A 21026-nucleotide genomic window follows, 5' to 3' on the forward strand; every position below is an offset into this window, starting at 1 on the left:
CTCATGCACTCACAAAACTGGCACTTGCTTTCATTGGCTATTTCATTTGCTTCAAAATATTGTTCAATTTGCTCAGAATACATATGCTAGTTATCTTTTGTGTGATTGAATGTGTCTACCATTCAGATGTAGCCAGCCATTCCAGCTTTTTTTATTTATAATTATTATCACCCAGTACTCACTATTTAAGAAGCTGAGAAATTTTTGCCTTTTTTTTAATAACATAACCATCTCTCTCCTTTTCAGAAGAAACCACATGCTGTGCTTTATTTTAAAACAGTGCTTCAAAAGGTAAGTAGCTGTCTTGGGTTTGTTTTAAAATTTACTTATCATCACGGTAATGTTTTGTAAATCCAAGAACCAATTGGAAGTAAAACAAGGAGCACGGGAAAAAACGTGTACACTCTTCGGTTTACTTTAGTTAGGCGCACATTTATGATGCTGTGAAATAATGACCTATGCCATTCACGTACTTTTACATATAACCCATATTGAATTACTTACCAAACAATATATTTACAATATAACTCAAATATTACTGAAATATTAAATTCACAATTGCAATGTGGAAGAAACAGCAGGTGACCAGCAGTGAAAGGAGCAATATCAGGATTTGACAAAATAGGTTCTCAAATTCCAGCATTTTCTGATTTTTTTTCAGATTTCTGGCCTCTCTGATTTGATTTCAGAGATTCAGCCTGTGGAGGGCGCTGTCTACTCACTCTCCTGTCAGAAGTGTGATGATTGAACAGACTGAGTGACATCCACAATGTCTTCCACTACACGCACAATCATGCTTGTTTGGAGCTATTGTTCAAACTTCAACAGTGAACATCTCCAGAACGCTAATAATCTGCAAGTGGGAACTAAAAATCCATGTTGAATAAGCTACTTAGAATTCCTTGTCCTATGAGTTTACCAGTGGCTGGAAGAAGGACCAATCGTGGGATCCTGGAGAGAGGGTTCAGTTAGTCACTCAGCCTGGAGTAAAGAATAAGAGTGTAATATCCCCATTCCTCTGAAGTGACATGAACAACTCTGCAACCATTCATCTACTGATTTTCAAGCAACACACAAAAAATGCTGGAGGAACTTAGCAGGCCAGGCAGCATCTATGGAAAAAAAGTCAGTCAACGTTTCAGGCCGAAATCCTATGGCAGGACTGATTTTCAATCTGCCAATCAACATTCCTTATGCATTCAACACAAAATAAATGAATAGCAGAACAGTCATTTGCAAATCAAAAATTGTAGGAACAAATAAATAAGTGTGATTTAACACTTCACACATATGTTTAAAAACAATGCCCAATCATACCGTATATCCTTGATGCTGTCTTCAGCTTTCTTGCACCTGCCACCTAAACAGTTTGGTTCAAATACTGCACCATCTTTTGGGATATTCAGTGGAGTAAAATTCTGGGTGACAATAGACAATAGGTGCAGGAGTAGGCCATTCGGTTCTTCGAGCCAGCACCACCATTCACTGTGATCATCCACAATCAGTACCCCATTCCTGCCTTCTCCCCATATCCCTTGACTCCACTATTTTCAAGAGCTCTATCTAACTCTTTCTTAAAAGCATCCAGAGAATTGGCCTCCACTGCCTTCTGAGGCAGAGTATTCCACAGATCCACAACTTTCTGGGAGAAAAACCTTTTCCTCAACTCCGTTCTAAATGGCCTACCACTTATTCTCAAACTGTAGCCTCTGGTTCTGGACTCCCTCAACATCGGGAACATGTTTCCTGCCTCTAGCATGTCCAATCCCTTAATAATCTTATATACTTCAATCAGATCCCCTCTCATCCTTCTAAATTCCAGTATATACAAGCCCAGTCGCTCCAATCTTTCAATATACGACAGTCCCGCCATCCCGGGAATTAACCTCGTGAACCTACGCTGTACTCCTTCAATAGCAAGAATGTCCTTCCTCAAATTTGGAGACCAAAACTGCACACAATACTCCAGGTGAGGTCTCACCAGGGCCCTGTACAACTGCAGAAGGACCTCTTTGCTCCTGTACTCAACTCCTCTTATTATGACGGCCAACATGCCATTAGCTATCTTCACTGCCTGCTGTACCTGCATGCTTACTTTCAGTAACTGATGAACAAGGACACCTAGATCTTGTTGTACTTCCCCTTTTCCTAACTTGACACCATTCAGATAGTAATCTGCCTTCCTGTTCTTGCCACCAAAGTGGATAACCTCACATTTATCCACATTAAACTGCATCTGCCCACTCAACCAACCTGTCCAAGTCACCCTGCATTCTTATAACATCCTCCTCACATTTCACACTGCCATCCAGCTTTGTGTCATCTGCAAATTTGCTAATGTTACTTTTAATCCCTTCATCTAAATCATTACCGTATGTTGTAAATAGCTGCGGTCCCAGCACCGAGCCTTGCGGTAGCCCACTAGTCATTGCCTGCCATTCTGAAAGGTGCTGGAGGTTTCACCCAGTTGGGACCCTGTTCTACCTTGTCCTAGGTTAACAAGGAGGCAACATGGCAGAGGGCCAAGGGGTGGTTAGGAAGGAGGCTGTAGATGGGAAATGTGTTTTCCCCTTACTTATACCAGTCTTCTCTTTTCTGGGAGAGCTGACTGCATCTTCCTTATCTCTCCTGGAGAACAGGTAGAGATGATTAGTGACATCTTGGAATGTAACATCCCATCTACTGTTTCTGCTGACATATTCAGTAAGCATGTTATTGCACGGATATTGTCAGTACATTCACCTTGAGCCAATGCCACAATGCTATCTGCGATGACTCTGTTCTTTGTGCCACCCACTGTTGGTGGTGGGCTGCCAATATCTTGCAGAATTGCTGCTCATTAGTTGATGTGCCCTACCTAAATTTAGCCTCTACACCTAGCTCCAATACATACTGGATATGCTTTGAGTCCAGAAGATGAATGCTGTAATCTCTGTGCTCAGAAAGGACTAACTGTTGTTACTTTGCAGATTGTATTTCTGCACAAGATGTGCTGCACTGCCTTGTGGTGATGGGGTCATGTTTTCAGGTCTGGATCCCTTCCTGCCTCCTTTCATCCTGCAAAGCCCCAGAGTCCTACAAGTGCTTCTTAGGCATGTTGGATAGGTGAGGGTGATAAAAATCTAGAGGTACCACAAATGATACTAACATAGATTTAAACAAAATGATATTCTTGTTAACACCTCTTAAGTAATTTCTGCCTTGTAACAGTTCTCTCACCAGCCAACTACTTACCTGTCAAAACCACTGCTGCAGCTCTCAGTTTCTGTCCTTAATTTTATCTCACCATTTAATCAGACTATAGGAAAGCATGTTACATGGGTTTTTTTTTCTCACACATGCTTATTCACATGAGAATTGTGAAGTTCAATGTTCCCATACTAGACTGAGCTAAGTTCATGTCATAATCAATGTCTACTTTTAACCAGCAGTGATGGACTTCATGAACATTCCTAAGAATGGAATAATGTTGCTTCCACTAAAAGTGAAGCATAATATCATTACTGAGAGCAGCTACATTCCATTCCAATCCCTGTGTCTTTGTATACAACTTCCATCCAAGTTATCCAAAAAAAATTCTCCTTCACCTTACCTCCAGCAGAAAGTTATCCCAGGCTACACTGTGGATAAGCAAAGATTTTAATTCTTGCTTTGCTACCTTTGGGAAGGAAGAACTCTCCTTAAATCACATAGTGACCAATCTAGCTTGTAAGAAATATTGGTCAATGTATGGATATGTCCTATTGACACCAAAACAATCATCCATCATTCTAAGCTCCAGAACTTCAGCCAAAGCAGCAAGAATAGGAGGCATATCATAGATCAAAGATATTGATTAATGCATTAAGTTTTTTGTCTACTTCCAAAAATATAGATTATTTGAAAATTCAACTGTAACAATCTTCCAAGTTAAAAAAATACTTCTACCAAATTATTATCTAATTATGCAGAATTAGACTTAAAAATGATTGTGAAGAATGCTAGGACAGAAAAACCTCTGATGTGTTTTACTTGTTTAATTAACTGTCTTTGGAAAAAATGCTTTGAACAAATATTGATAATATTGGAAGATTAATTTTCTTCATAAAAACCTTTTAATTACAGTGAGCAGAATACAAAAAGAAAGTGATTGCTGATTAGAATAGGCTACAGGTTGTCAAGATCTGTCAAACAATAACTTCAAAGTAAAGAGAAATGGAAAGATGTTATGCAGCATACATCAAAGTTGCTGGTGAACGCAGCAGGCCAAGCAGCATCTGTAGGAAGAGGTGCAGTCGACGTTTCAGGCCGAGACCCTTCGTCAGGACTAACTGATGTTATGCAGGATGTTTCTTCGCTGTCCCCAGCTTTGTCCAGCCACACAAAGCTAAAATTACTTCCAACAGTGGTTAGCATGTGAATAGGTGACTGGTAGCAGTGAAAGCACCAACTGATGAATGTGTCAAGAAACTATTTAAGACTATGAATGGCAGAAGAGTAAATGACTACAGAACTTCATTGGATAATTCAGCATCAAGGGGCTGTATGTCTTTTCTCAGGTGATGTCTATGCTCTACATGAAAAGAAAGCTATAGATATAAAGATAGATGCTTGTTACTTTGACTAAACAAGAGAAACGGGCATTTAAGAAACTCTTAGATAGGCACATGGATGATGGGAAAATGGAGGACTGCGTAGTAGGGAAGGACTAGATTGATCTTGGAGTAGGTGAAAAGGTCAGCACATCATTGTGGCTGAAGGGCCTGTACTGTGCTGTATGTACTGTTCCATTTTAAATTCAGTGGGCAGTGTAATAGAAACTGACAAGAGTGCTACAGAAAATTGTGAGAGGTCTGACAAAGGTGTGGAAGAATTCCTGTGGTTCATTCCTACTATATTTAATCTGCTGTCCGTTTTCTTACAGACATTATTTCCGGTCACACTTTCATGTTATCTTTTTAAAAACTGCCATTATCTAACGCCATGAGAAAGAAGCCCCTGCATTTGGACATTTCTTTGAAATGATGCAGCTGCATTTTCTGGTGATAGGGTGGTGCTGTGCAGCAATTTATCTGTCAATCTACTCACAACCTGAGCAGCTCTGGAAAGTAGCAGAATGAAGTTGAAGCTGCAAATATGAAATAAAAACAGAGAATCTCATAATTAATCTGAGGTTGGGAAGAAAAGGATTGGATTTAACAAGAGTAACTCTACCATTTTTTTTTTGTTTAAAAAACAGAATTCATCTGATTTGCCTTTCACTATCTGGGTAGGGACAGTAATATATATAATATAGTTGATAAATAATCATATCAATCAGTTTCGCAGACACAAGAGAAAGAACTCCCTAAAATCCCTAGCGTTCTGGGATTCTGTTACTGAGATGTGACAAAGCAGGAGGGATTCAAGGAGGAGGAGTGGTGTTACTAGTCAGGGAAAATGTCACAGCAGTGCTCCATCAGGACAGACTGGAGAACTCAACTAGTGAATTATACTGGGTGGAACTGGGAAATACGAAAGGTATGACCACATTAGTGAATCTATATTACAGATCACCCAACAATTCTAAGAATCTAGAAGAACAAATTTGTAAAGAGATTGCAGACTGTTGCAAGAAACATAAAATTGTTATTATAGTTGGTGATTTTAACTTTCCACATATTGACTGGGAATTCCATACTGTAAAAGGACTAGATGGGATAGAGTTTGTCAAGTGTGTTCTGGAAAGTTTCCTTTATCGGTACAGAGAAGTCCCAATGAGACAGTGTGCGATACTGGACCTGCTATTAGGGAATGAGACAGGGCAAGTGACCGAAGTTTGTGTATGGGAACACTTTGCTTCCAGTGACCACACTGTCATTAGTTTCAAAGTAAATATGCAAAGAGATAGGTCTGGTCCAGGTATTGAGATTCTAAATTGGAGAAAGGCCAATTCTGATGGTATTAGAAATGATCTGGCAGTGTGTGGATTGGGGCAGGCTGCTTTCTGGCAAAGGTGTACTTGGAAAGTGGTAGGCCTTCAAAAATGAAATTTTGAGAGTACAAAGCTTGTATATGCCTGTCCGAGTAAAAGGAAAAGATAACAAATGTAGGAAACATTGGTTTTCAAGAGATATTGAGGTCATGGTTGAGAGAAAAAAGGAGGTACATGGCAGGTATAGGCAAGTAGGAACAAATGAGATGCTTATGGAGTACAAGAAATACAGGAGAACACTTAATAAATAAATCAGAAAGGCTAAAAGGCATGAAGTTACCCTCACAGAAAAGGTGAAAGGGAATCCTAAGGGATTCTACAGGTATGTTAAGAGCAAGGGGATTGCTAGGAACAAAATTGGACCAGAGTGACCAGAATGGTTATCCATGTGTGGAGCCAAAAAAAAATACAGGAGATCTTAAATGCATTCTTTGCACCTGTTTTACTTGATAGATGGATATAGAGTCAACAGAAGCGAGGAAGAGTGGCATCAACTTTACGGACCTTATAGATGATGGAGGAGGAGGTGTTTGCTAACCTGAGGCATATCAGGGTGGATAAATCAGGGTCCTGACAAAATGTTTCCTCACACCCTATGGGAGGCAGATACAGAAATTGCCAGGGCCCTAGGGAGATTATTTATAACATGCTTAGCAACAGGAGATGAACTAGAGGACTGGAAGATAACCAAAGTGTTCCACTGTTTTAAAAAGGCTCTAAACAGAAACCAGGAAATTACAGGCCGGCGAATCTGACATCAATTGTAGAAAGTTATTGGAAGGTTTTCTAAGGCACTGGCTATATAAGTATTTGGATAAGACATGGGCTGATTAAGGCTAGTCAGCATGGCGTCTTTTGTAGTAGGTCCTATTGAACCAATCTTATAGAGTTTTTCAAAGGTGTTACCAGGAAAGTAGATGAAGGCAGAGCAGTTGATGCTATCTACATAGACTTTAGTAAGGCATTTGACATGGCCCTGCATGGAAGGCTGGTCAAGAACGTTTAATCACTCAGCATTCAGGATGAGGTAATAAATTGGATTAGACATTGGCTTTATGGGAGAAGCCAGACAGTGGTAGTAGGAGATCTGTGACTAGTGGTGTGTCGATTGGTGGTAAACTCTTTGTTGATTGTCATCTGTATCAATGATCTGGATGATAATGTGGTTAACTAGATCAGCAAATTTGCAGTTGACACCAAGATTGGGGGTATAATGGACAGTAAGGAAGGCTATCATGGCTTGCAGAGGTAACGGCGTCAGTTAGAAAAATGGGCTGAAAAATGACAGATAAAATTTAACGCAGACAAATGTGAGGTTTTGCACTTCAGTAGGTCTAACCAGGGTAGGTCTTACACAGTGAATGGTAGGGCACCGAGTAGTATTGTGGAACAAAGGGATCTGGGAATACAGGTACATAATTCGTTGAAAGTGGCATCAGAGATAGATAGGGTAGTAAGGAAAGCTTTTGGCACATTGGCCTTCATAAATCAATGTATCGAGTACAGAAGATGGGATGTTATGTTGAAGTTATCTAAGGCTTGGTGAGGCCTAATTTGGTATATTATGTGCAGTTTTGGTCACCTACCTACAGGAAAGATGTAAACAAGGTTGAAAGAGTGCAGAGAAAATTTACAAGGATGTTTCTGGGTCTGGAGGACCTGAGTTATATGGAAAGATTGAATAGGTTAGAGCTGTATTCTCTGGAATATATAAGATTGAGAGGAGATTTGATAGAGGTATACAAAGTTATGAGGAGTATAGCTAGGGTAAATGCAAGCAGGCTTTTTCCACTGAGGTTGGGTGGAATTACAACCAGAGGTCTTGACTTATGGGAGGATGAAAGGTAAGAAGTTTGAGGGTAATTTCTTCAATCAGATGGTTCTGAGAGTGTGGAATGAGCAACTAGCACAAGTGGTCCATGTAAGCTGAATTTCAACACGAAAGAGAAGTTTGGATAGGCACATGGATAGTAGGGATATGGAGGGTTATGGTCCCAGTACAGGATGATGGGCGTAGGCAGTTTAAATTGTTCCAGCATGGACTAAATGCACCGAAGGGCCTGTTTCTGTGCTATATTTCTCCATGACCCTAGTGGAGAGCTCTGGGTTTAATGGTTTAAAGTCACCAGTTCTTCCCAAGTCCAATACATTAACCATAATGCATATCCAAAATGATTCATATGCCATTTACTTTTGAAATAAATTTACCGTATTTTCATTTGGATGGATCAGAGTACTTCCTCTTCCACAGGGAGTGTGATCCTAGGTTTGCTTCTTGCTGGTTGAAATCTTGTATGAAAAGTTTATCACATGAATGAAATGATGCCATGAACCAACTTAATAATCGTACTTTCAAATCAAATTTTATTAATAATTCATGTATATAATTCAATTGCAACACCACTTCCCCATTTTCTCCATTCCTTGCTACTGCAGTAAGAAATGTTTCCTTTAGTAGTTTCCAGAGTCATGATTATTCAGATTGTATCTGTGGTCTTGACTGCTTGGATCTTTGGGATTATTTCTGTAATTCTGAAGAAAATATAATGTAGAGCAAAAAATACTGGCAAAAACACATGAAACCCCTTTTTACTAGGTGCCTCTAGAAACATGGCTGGTTGACCCCTCGCTAACAAGGATCCAGCAGTGAGAAAACCACCTTTCTGGAACTCTGTACATCTCCGGTCGATGACTTGGGTCCCACCAGAGCAGAAGAGCCGGGATGCTTCAACCACCTGCACCCTAATCTGAACAAGTACTGTAAATGATGCCCATTTGCAATTACCCATCAGCAAAAAATAACAGATCATACACTGCATATAATTATGAGAGAGGTGTATTTATGATTGTCATCTTAATCAAACAGTTGTTAAAGAAGAAATAAAAAAATAAATAAAAGGGCCTACTATAATTAAAACAGTCAAATATGCACAAGTTGGAGCTCAAATCTTCCAAAAACTGGAGGAGTCCTTGTACTCACGGCGTCAACTCTTATTTACCGATCACCGATAGAATTTTCCATCCTGGACTCCATTGAATTGTGCATTCCAGATGGTTCGAATCCTAAAGTCGGTTCTCTCAATCTTCTTCTCCCTCCATCACCCGCTGAAAAAGACCTCAACCCCTTTAGTATCCATCACAAAACGTCTCCGCCCAGTTTTCTTTAGAACTTTCTCCCAATTTCACCATCCTGACTGGCCTACCGACATTCCTAAGCTGAACATCACAACTCCTTATTTTTAACGGTAACCAAAACACTACCAGCAGAACACACTGCTTCTACAGAAAACTATTAAATGAAATACCCTACAGCATTAGCAGTAAAAGCTTAACCAGGACATTACATACAGAAATCTCAAAATATTTAGCTTAATTTTGAGCTGTTTCACCTGACAGAAATGAGTCATAGAATTACATAGAGTAGCATAGAAATGGGACCTTTGGCACAACTATCCATGCCAACCTTGATGTCTATCCACACTAATCCCATTTGCCACATAGACCTACAGTATATTAGATCTCTATCCATCTATGCCTTTCCTATCCAAGTACCTGTACCTAATTTTGAATGTTGTAACTATGCTTCCTTTGGTACCTCATTTCATATAACCTCTACGATCAGTATGAAAACTTGCCCCTGAAATCTTTAAATTTCTCCCCTCCCCCTCTTTTACATTTCTCTGAACTGGCATTGTTATGTTAGATGTAAAGTGATAGAAATGCTTGAAAAAATTCTCAATATAAATGTTATCAGAATCTAACTGCAGGTGACATTTTCTTGGTTACTGTGCAGTTAAAGTGATAGAAATAGTACTTATACTGAGGTTTACTCCCTGCTTTTTAGGATGATAGTCATGTCAAAGGTTTCATCCTATTATGCTATTTCAGTTTTATGACAGCTTTGCTAAAATTCATGTCAAGAAGTTGGGAATGTGATCATAGGAATCAATTCCCGGACAGATCTTTTTCAATTATTTTTGTTACTAGCGGCGGTATCTGCCAACTGATGTGCAACAAGGTCTGACTAAGAGCTCTGCAGTCATTTGACGAGGACACGTTAATGTTTTATCTACAGTTTACTTATCTACTTCTATATCTCAAAGCTCAGTTAGGAAGATAGTAGCAGTATGGATGGAAACATCATCACCCGTGTTAGAAGTGATCAGGCTGAAAGCAGCATCACCAAAGTAGACACGTAGAAATGCATAAATAGATAGGAATAATCACATAACATGTTATAAAATTGAGAACTGAGTAGGTACTATGGGAGTTGATAACATTCCAATTCTGTGATGTAACAAAACTAACAAATTGGGCCTCTGCTTATCAGTGCTGAGCAGGTTCAGTTGGACACACAAGATCACTGAATACAAAAGCCATTTATAGAGAGAGTGAACTGTCTGGTAGCCATCAAAAGACAACCCACAGCTGGTTATCATCTGTCCATAACGTGGTTAATGTAAGGCCAGTATACCTTATTAAGCACATGGCTGGAAAGGCATGTAGTCAATTGTTAATTTTATTGGTCTGTTGTCACTTGGGGAGGAACTGGAAAGAGGCATAACAATAGATCGTTACCTTTATACTGTGGAGCCTGTCTAAAAGATACAAAGCTTAACTCCACCAATGATAAACAACAAAACCTCACCTCTTCTTGTCTGCCCATCACCTCCCTCTGATTTCCCTCCACCTTCCCTTTCTTCCATGGTCCACTGCACATTCCTATTAGATGCCTTCCTCTTCAGCCCTTTACCACTTCCACCTATCCCCTCTCAGCTTCTTACTTCATTGCCCACCCGTCTTTCCCCTCACTTGGTCTTATCTATCAGCTGCCAGTGTGTAATCCTTCCCTCCTCCACTTTCTTATTCTGCTTTCTGCTCCCTTCCTTTCCAATCATGATGAAGGGTATCAATCCAAAACATTGTTTATTAGCACTCTATCAGCATAGATGCTGCCTGACTTGCTGAGTTCCTCCAACACTTTGTGTGTGCTGCTCAAGATTTCCAGTATTTGTAGAATTGCTTGTATTTAACAAATCTCTGATGCTTGTAATAAGCTGAATCTTGAATGATTCTTCAAATTTCTTCCAAACAGCTTACAAGTTTTTCTTAAGATCTAACCCTAACTCTCTCCTGACTAGTTAATACCCTACAGATTCTTCATGCTAGAACTCCCTATCTAACTTCACCATGGGAATACTACCCTTACTGCAGAATGTAGTTGACTACTAGCTTCTCAAGGACAACCCATTAATGAATAAAAAGAATATTTCTGAGTCTCAGACTCAAGAACTGTTTAATAAACTGAAGGAACAACTCAATATAAACAAGTTCAACTGTAAATTATGTACTGATTTCCTTTATTGATTGTTTCTATCTAAGTATCAAATTTTGGAATAAAAGTGCATTATACATTGTAATTTTTAAAAATATCTGTATTATTATTCCAAATTAATATTAGTGGCATACTATTAAAATTGGCGTTACCACAAAGTTAAGTTAAAACCGCTCACAAACACCCAACTGCTCCCGGCATACAAACATTTTAAAATATATATATTCCAGCGAAAATATCTGTAACAGTAAATACAAATATGTTTTACTTGTTAAACTGCCCCGATTATAGTGTTGCATGTTCTTAACTGCTTATATTAGATAGATCATTGCCACACGTTTGCATCATTAGGCTACATTCCTGCCATCTGTTCTCCAACAAATTACTTGTAAAAGGAGGTATTAACCTACTTAAATTATTCCAAGGTGTAATGCCACAAATGATACTTGTTTTGTATGTGTCACTTATAATAATATAATGAGTTGCAGCTGAAATATGGCTGAAGTAGTGGTATAACAACCAAAGCGAGTTTACTCTATAATATTACACCAGTATTTCGTTATATCAAGGAAAGGCAATGCAACCATAATTTCTCATTTCAGACAGGTAGCTCTTACACTTACCCACTACCAAAATACTGCCTGCACCTGATAGTCCTACTTTACATTATTTAGTGCGGAAGAGGTATATATTACTAAATATATTTATATTTAAAACTTATTTGCATAGATTTCAAACCTTTGAAAATATTGCCCCATATTTGGTTACACTTGAACAGGTTAAAAAAATTGTGCAAATATATCATGGTTCAGAAACATCACTTCCATCATAGATTATGGGTTTTTCAACTGTTAAGCGATAAAACACCTTCTTTGACGTAAACCTATAAGAAATAAATGACAATACTGTAGTTACTTTGACATCATAATTACGTGGAATTAATAACAGAATTAATGAAAAAGAAAACAACTGAAATCTATCCAAAATCTTTACAAAAATTTGTCAAAGTAGAGATTACATTTAAACTTTGTTCTATTTTATTTAATGTTTTATAACTTTATCTGACAACATATTAAAAAACAATCTGGCAAGCAAATTACCCAATTTGCACCTCACTGGTTTTTGCAGCTACTCACAAGTTTTTTAGGTCAACATAGCTTGATAAAATTTATTTTAATCAAGTCTTTACATGAGGAAAACATTAGGAAAAGATATTGCCCAATATTTAGAGACCCAGAAACCTCCCCTATTTCAGGGAAGTAACATATATAATTTCCCTGTCCAAGGATACCTCAGTATATAGCCTTGGCCATTTCTAAACCCCTTCAGCAGTGTCCTATTTAATGGTTCTAAGAAAGTCTCTACTTCATGATAAAAGAAACCTTTGACAGGCACCTTCACTTGAGCATCACAAAAGGTAGAATTCTATGTACAGGTTGAGCTACTGATGAATAGTTTTAAGTATAGTGTTGCAAATAGTTGGCAAGAGCCAGGGACGTAAAAGTTCTCCCTCCAATCAATGCTACCCTTTAACAATGTCTGTGAGATGGCTTTTTAGAACAGCTTGTTGTTGAGCCCACTAGGGGATTGGCTGTACTGGATTGGGTATTGGGTAATGAACCAGAGGTGATTAGAGAGATTAAGGTGAAGGAACCCTTAGGAGGCAGTGATCATAACACGATTGAGTTCACTGTGAAATTTGAAAAAGAGAAGCCGAAACCTGATGTGTCGGTATTTCAGTGTAAAGGAAATTACAGTGGCACGAGAGAGGAACTGGCCAAAGTTGACTGGAAAGGGACACTGGCGGGAAAGATGGCAGAGCAGCAGTGGCTAGAATTTATGCGAAAAGTGAGGAAGGTGCAAGACAGGTATATTCCAAAAAAGAAGAAATTTTCAAATGGAAAAAGGACACAACCGTGGTTGACAAGAAAAGTCAAAGCCAAAGTTAAAGCAAAGGAGAGGGCATACAAGGAAGCAAAAATTAGTAGGAAGACAGAGGATTGGGAAGTTTTTAAAACCTTACAAAAGGAAACCAAGAAGGTCATTAAGAGGGAAAAGATTAACTATGAAAGGAAGCTAGCAAATACTATCAAAGAGGATACTAAAAGCTTTTTCAAGTATATAAAGAGTAAAAAACAGGTGAGAGTAGATATAGGACCGATAGAAAATGATGCTGGAGAAATTGTAATGGGAGATAAGGAGATGGCGGAGGAACTGAACGAGTATTTTGCATCAGTCTTCACTGAGGAGGACATCAGCAGTATGCCGGACACTCAAGAGTGGCAGGGAAGAGAAGTGTGCGCAGTCACAATTACGACAGAGAAAGTACTCAGGAAGCTGAATAGTCTAAAGGTAGATAAATCTTCCGGACCAGATGGAATGCACCCGCGTGTTCTGAAGGAAGTAGCTGTAGATTGCAGAGGCATTAGCGATGATCTTTCAAAAGTCAATAGATTCTGGCATGGTTCCGGAGGACTGGAAGATTGCAAATGTCACTCCGCTATTTAAGAAGGGGGCAAGGAAGCAGAAAGGAAGCTATAGACCTGTTAGCTTGACATCGGTGGTTGGGAAGTTGTTGGAGTCGATTGTCAAGGATGAGGTTACAGAGTACCTGGAGGCATATGACAAGATAGGCAGAACTCAGCATGGATTCCTTAAAGGAAAATCCTGCCTGACAAACCTATTACAATTTTTTGAGGAAATTACCAGTAAGCTAGACAAGGGAGATGCAGTGGATGTTGTATATTTGGATTTTCAGAAGGCCTTTTACAAGGTGCCACACATGAGGCTACTTAACAAGATAAGAGCCCATGGAATTACAGGAAAGTTACATTCGTGGATAGAGCATTGGCTGATTGGCAGGAAACAGAGAGTGGGAATAAAGGGATCCTATTCTGGTTGGCTGCCAGTTACCAGTGGTGTTCCACAGGGGTCCGTGTTGGGGCTGCTTCTTTTTACATTGTACATCAATGATTTGGATTATGGAATAGATGGCTTTGTGGCTAAGTTTGCTGACGATACGAAGATAGGTGGAGAGGCCGGTAGTGCTGAGGAAACAGAGAGTCTGCAGAGAGACTTGGATAGATTGGAAGAATGGGCAGAGAAGTGGCAAATGAAGTACAATGTTGGAAAGTGTATGGTTATGCACTTTGGCAGAAAAAATAAACGGGCAGACTATTATTTAAATGGGGAAAGAATTCAAAGTTCGGAGATGCAACAGGACTTGGGAGTCCTCATACAGGATACCCTTAAAGTTAACCTCCAGGTTGAGTCAGTAGTGAAGAAGGCGAATGCAATGTTGGCATTCCTTTCTAGAGGAATAGAGTATAGGAGCAGGGACGTGATGTTGAGGCTCTATTAGGCGCTGGTGAGACCTCACTTGGAGTACTGTGGGCAGTTTTGGTCTCCTTATTTAAGAAAGGATGTGCTGACGTTGGCGAGGGTACAGAGAAGATTCACTAGAATGATTCCGGGAATGAGAGGGTTAACATATGAGGAACGTTTGTCTGCTCTTGGACTGTATTCTTTAGAGTTTAGAAGAATGAGGGGAGACCTCACAGAAACATTTCGAATGTTGAAAGGCATGGACAGAATGGATGTGGCAAAGTTGTTTCCCATGATGGGGGAGTCTAGTACGAGAGGGCATGACTTAAGGATTGAAGGGCGCCCATTCAGAACAGAAATGCGAAGAAATTTTTTTAGTCAGAGGGTGGTGAATCTATGGAATTTGTTATCACGGGCAGCAGTGGAGGCCAAGTCATTGGGTGTATTTAAGGCAGAGATTGATGGGTATCTGAGTAGCCAGGGCATCAAAGGTTATGGTGAGAAGGCGGGGGAGTGGGACTAAATGGGAGAATGGATCAGCTCATGATAAAATGGCGGAGCAGACTTGATGGGCCGAATGGCCGACTTCTGCTCCTTTGTCTTATGGTCTTATGGTCTAACAGTAGTAAAGATGCCCAGTCATGCCTTGCAAAGTCAGTACAGTATCCCTTTAAATAGACCTTACAGCATGATGTACTCCTTTTATACAATGAAGAGTTCAAGAAAGTTTGAAAGTCATACACAAAAAAATACAATTTACGTCAGATAGTGAGTGAACAAATATCTGGCAAATGGATTATAATGCCAGAAAATGTAAAAATGCTCATCCTATTATATGAGGTGAAAAAAAATTCAAGGGTTTCTATTGATACATTAAGAGCAAAAGGTCAGAAGGAACAAAAATTGATCTTTTGATGTTCTGTGTGATTCTCTAAGCATGGAGCAGAAATAAAAGGGGATGATCTTAAATAGACCGTTTTTCACATTTATTTGAGAGACAGACACGTGATCTATAGAGCTAATGCAGAAGAATAGTAAGGTCATGGGCCGTATCAAGATTATAGAAGAGGAGGTACTTATTGTCTTAAGGGAAACTAAGGTGGATAAATCCCTAGGGCTGATAGAAGATCCCTTTGGACTTGTGGAAGGGTAGTGCAGAAATTGTAGCGGCCCTGGTGGAGAAATTTAAAACGGCTTTAGCCATGGGTGATGTGCTGGAGGACTGGAGGATAGTAAATGTTGTTCTGTTGATCAAGAAATGCTCTAGGAATAAGCTGTGAATTATAGTTTTGTGAGCCTGATGTTAGTTATAGGTAAATTATTGGAAAACATTCCAAGCGGCAGGATATATAAATATTTTGATAGTCAGGGCCTGGTTAGGGATAGCTAATGAGCTGCCAGACGAGGTGGTAAATGCGGGTTCTTTTTTAACATTTAAGAATAAATTGGACAGATACATGGATGGGAGGTGTATGGAGGGATATGGTCCGTGTGCAGGTCAGTGGGACTAGGCAGAAAATGGTTCGGCACAGCCAAGAAGGGCCAAAAGGCCTGTTTCTGTACTGTAGTTTTTCTATGGTTTCTAATGTGACTTTGTGCACGGTCTGTCATATCTAACCAGTTTTATAGAGTTTATTGAGGAAGTTATAAGAAAGGTTGATGAAGGAAAGGTGGTGGACATTGTCTACATGGAGTTTAGCAATGGTTATAACAAAGACCCACATGGAAGGCTAGTCCAGAAGGTTAAGTCGCTTGGCATTCAGTTTTAAGTAGTAAATTATATTCAGCATTAGCTTAGTGGAAGAAGGCAGAGAGTAGGTAGTTGCCTCTCTGACTGGACTAGTGACTAGTAACATTCCACGGGGATTGGTGCTGGGTCCATCGTTTCTTATCATCCATATAAATGGTTTAGGTAATAATGTGGTAAACCGGATCAGAAAATTTGCGGATGAAACCAAGACTGGGTGTGTAGAGGACACTGAAGAGGGCTATCAAAGCTTGCAGCATGATCTGGACCAGCTGGGAAAATGGGCTGAAAAATGCAGACAAGTGTGAGATATTTCACTTTGGCAGGGCAAACAAAGCTACGAATTACACAGAAATGCAGAGTTACGGTAATAATCAAATCAGTTATGATCATACTGAATAGATAAGTTGGCTGAAGAAGCCAATTTAGAGTTCTTGTTTCTACTTGTATGTCTGTGTTTAAATATAACAGGAGATACATGACTAACCACATTAACTGGTGCAGAGATTGTGTTACAGATGCATCACAGGTGCAAAGTTAAATTGCACAGCAAAGTACTCAAGCTACCTTTCCCATCATTGTATAATTTTAGCACAAAGACAGATTCTGATAAATCATGCAATAATGCAATAATAATCTTTGACAACATGTTGTTACTCAGAAGTTCAACAGTTATGAGCAATGCCTTAAAATGAGAATGTTAAAAAATTTAATATTAACTGACATAACTCACCTTGAAAATGAGTTATCAAATATCAGCAAGTACTGTCCTGGATTTCTGGCCTTCAGTTGGCCTTGTATTGTTTCCTTATGAGAATTACAGCGTGTTAAAGGAATTAAAACCTGTGTGAAAATAGAGCACAAGAAAGGCAATCTAAAATCTGCAAGTTGATCATTTATGTGCTATTTGTTTTGGTAGAAAACTTGTCTCCTTAGAAATACATTGCTGTGAAGATGTTTAAATTCAATTTTCATCATACAAGAGTAAGAATTAAAATAGAGTATAGGTTAACTTCATAAAACAGAGTTATGTATGAATCCAACAACAAATATAAAATCAAACGATGTAACACCTTTGCATAGAAACATACAGTAGCATATGTTTTTACCTATAAAACAAGAACAAAGGTAGAAGCAACACACACAAAATACTGGAGGAACTCATCAGGCCAGGCAGCATCTATGGAAAAAAGTAAAAGTAAAAAGGTAGAAATTGAATTATACATAACAGCATATACAACAGCTTGGCCCACAGCGTAATGGAATTGAACTGTAGCTTTCCTTTCCATGATATGAGTGAGCTGTTTGGCCTGATAAACACAAGCCCGTTTTAATTTCCCCATATTCTCAATAGCTTCTTCGCCCAAGGTTCTACCACTCACCAACTCACTAGGAGCCAATTAGCCTTTCAATCCACACATCCCTGGAATGTGAGAGAAAACCCATGTGGGCACATGGAGAAGGTGTACGTTCCACAGAGCGCACAAAGATTGGGATAAAGTCCTGATTGCTGGGGCAGTGAAGCAGCAGCTCTAATAGCTGTGCTGATGTCCTGCCCTTTGAAGTTCAATCCTGGGGAGGGAAAGTAGCTAAATGAAAGCAGTCTTGAATAATGCTTTGGAGTTAGAAAAGATCTGTTAATTTTTCCTTGTTCTGTTTTCAAACACTGACAAGAAAATGTACTTAATTTTGGAGTTGGACTGATTATTAAACTACCTTAATAAGGAAAACCTTACCAAAATAGGGTCAGTCTTTGCTCCATTCAGGACATGCCACCTTGGCAAGGGGATTCTGAAGCAGTGTTGGATCCTTCCGTGGGACTAAAAGTTTCAGTTCAACATACCTCTGGGGTATCTATCCAAATCAACTGCCTCACTCCACACTTGTTATTTTAGGTTGTTGATTAGTATGTGTATAAAAGTGCTTACTATTAGAACAGTAGCACCCTTTGCAAGCACTAAGATGATATAATTCAAAACCCATGATTCATATCCTTTTTTTAACCACAGGATCAAGTGCAACAAATAACAATTTATTCAATGGGCAAAACATGCTGAAATATAATCTATATGAAAAAGCTCACATAAACCATACAAAAACAAACTTTTCTTGGAAGTGCAATAAATCTGAAGATGTTATAAATCTAATTTTAATCCTAAAATCTGCCATGTGATTTCACATACAAACTCAGTATAAACTTCCTATTTTGTAGGCTATGTCTCTCCCTCAAAGGCCATTACAACCTGTATATTCTAAATTGTATTTTAAATATTTCCACAAATATTTAAAAGCTGCAGTTGCCATTACAAGTATAATCAATTTGCAAAACAGCATTATATTAGTCTTTAGGAGAGGAGGGTTTCAGAAAATACACTTACTTAAAGTGCTCCTCAGATCTGAACTGTGCATTGAAGGAATGGAACACTGCTGTGCTTAATACACAGGGGCCACTCCTTTGAATAGAGTGATCCAAAATAGATTGTAGAAGTTGACAAACAGTTTGTGGCCTAAGGTAGAAGGAGTCAATTTCAGAAAACCTAGCACATTTGTTTTTCAACATAGTCCCCTCCTACATTTACACACTTAGTCCAGCGGTTGTGGAGCACATGGATTTTGGACCTCCAGAAAGTGTCCATAGCAGGGGTGATTGATAAATTTGTGGCGTAAGGTAGAAGGAGATGTTATTAAATTCAAACTTTCTGTATAATCAAAGCATTAAACTGCATGTGCATGTAACGAGACCTGTATATCTTTTACCTTAGGCCACAAACTTATCAATCACCCCTGCCGTGGACACTTTCTGGAGGTCCAAGATCCGTATGCTCTACAGCCGCTGGACTAAGTGTGTAAATGTAGGAGGGGACTATGTTGAAAAATAAATGTGCCAGGTTTTCTAAAATTGACTCCTTCTACCTTAGGCCACAAACTTATCAATCACTCCTCGTACAGAGAGTAGTTCTAAGCGTACCTGAAGATGACCATTTCCTGCCTTCCCAGGTAACTCTTATCTGTTTGTTTATCAAGAATCTATCTACTTTGGTTTTAAAGTATTTAGAGATTTTGTTTCTACCTCCCTCTGAGGAAGCAAATACTAAATAATCACGCAAACACAAGGAATTCTGCAGATGCTGGAAATTCAAGCAACACACCTCAAAGTTTCTGGTGAACGCAGCAGGCCAGGCAGCATCTCTAGGAAAAGATACAGTCAACGTTTCAGGCCGAGTCCCTTCGTCAGGACTAACTGAAGGAAGAGCTAGTAAGAGATTTGAAAGTGGGAGGGGGAGGGGTAGATCCAAAATGATAGGAGAAGACAGGAAGGGGGAGGGATGGAGCCAAGAGCTGGACAGTTGATTGGCAAAAGGCAAATGAGAGGATCATGGGACAGGAGGCCCAGGGAGAAGGAAAAGGGGGAGGGGGGGAAACCCAGAGGATGGGCAAGGGGTGTAGTCAGAGGGAGAAAAAGGAGGAAGAGAGAAAGTATGTGTGTATATATATAAATAACGGATGGGGTACGAGGGGAAGGTGGGGCATTAGCGGAAGTTAGAGGAGTCAATGTTCATGCCATCAGGTTGGAGGCTATCCAGACGGAATATAAGGTGTTGTTCCTCCAACCTGAGTGTGGCTTCATCTTTATAGTAGAGGAGGCCATGGATAGACATATCAGAATGGGAATGGGATGTGGAATTAAAATGTGTGGCCACTGGGAGATCCTGCTTTCTCTGGCGGACAGAGCGTAGGAAGCCACACTCAGGTTGGAGGAACAACACCTTATATTCTGTCTGGGTAGCCTCCAACCTGATGGCATGAACATTGACTTCTCTAACTTCTGCTAATGCCCCACCTCCCCCTCATACTCCATCCGTTATTTATTTTTATACACACATTCTTTCTCTCTCTCTCCTTTTTCTCCCTCTGTCCCTCTGACTATACCCCTTGCCCATCCTCTGGGTTCCCCCCCTCCCCCTTTTCCTTCTCCCTAGGCCTCCTGTCCCATGATCCTCTCATATCCCTTTTGCCAATCTCCTGTCCAGCTCTTGGCTCCATCCCTCCCCCTCCTGTCTTCTCCTATCAATTTGGATCTCCCCCTCCCCCTCCCACTTTCAAATTTCTTACTAGCTCTTCCTTCAGTTAGTCCTGACGAAGGGTCTCGGCCCGAAACGTCCACTGTACCTCTTCCTAAAGAAGCTGCCTGGCCTGCTGCATTCACCAGCAACTTTGAAGTGTATTACTAAATAATCACAACACTTGAGAGATAAATTTTGAACAGACAAGCCAATGTAAATAATTTTAAGCAGTTTGTTACAAAATTTATCTATATCAACAACACACTTCACATTGCCAAAAATGAAACCTTGACGAAAACTGGATAATGATGAGGAAATCCTAACTTTTGACTCTGTTGAATAATTTCAATTTGGAAATTCTGGTTTATAGGAATATGAACCTTCAGCTGGTGAAATCTCACTCCCTAGATGTTAGCAGCATCCTACTCGTCCAGGCTTTCATTCAGATAGACATTTGTATAGGCAAGGCATAAACAAAGCTTCTCTTGGAAGATGCTGAAAATCTGAAATACGAGCTGTTGGGTGTTGCAAATACATAGCAGGTCAGGCAGCTTCTGCAGAGAGAACCTTTCCATAGGTACTACTTGATACTGCTGATAATTG

General features: G+C 39.6%; 1 protein-coding gene across 3 annotated transcripts in view; it reads right to left on the bottom strand.

The window, feature by feature from the left end:
* Positions 1 to 8326: 8326 nt before the first annotated feature.
* Positions 8327 to 21026, bottom strand: part of fyco1a (FYVE and coiled-coil domain autophagy adaptor 1a) — a 244449-nt gene continuing 231749 nt past the window's right edge. The window contains exons 17-20 of one of the 3 annotated variants that reach the window (XR_010020754.1): positions 17093 to 17202; positions 12027 to 12171; positions 8934 to 9058; positions 8332 to 8485 (exon numbers count right to left, since the gene is read on the bottom strand). Coding sequence is in view for 1 of the 3 variants with exons in the window: in XM_063069670.1 (XP_062925740.1) it covers positions 12090 to 12171; positions 17093 to 17202 (192 nt within the window). In the remaining 2 variants the exon portion in view is untranslated. Of the gene's footprint in view, positions 9059 to 11296; positions 12172 to 17092; positions 17203 to 21026 lie in introns of those variants that run through there. The other 2 variants (XR_010020753.1, XM_063069670.1) reach the window with 2 other exon arrangements.

This window comes from Mobula hypostoma, chromosome 17, assembly GCF_963921235.1.
Source record: "Mobula hypostoma chromosome 17, sMobHyp1.1, whole genome shotgun sequence".
NCBI classification, from domain to species: Eukaryota; Metazoa; Chordata; class Chondrichthyes; order Myliobatiformes; family Myliobatidae; genus Mobula; species Mobula hypostoma.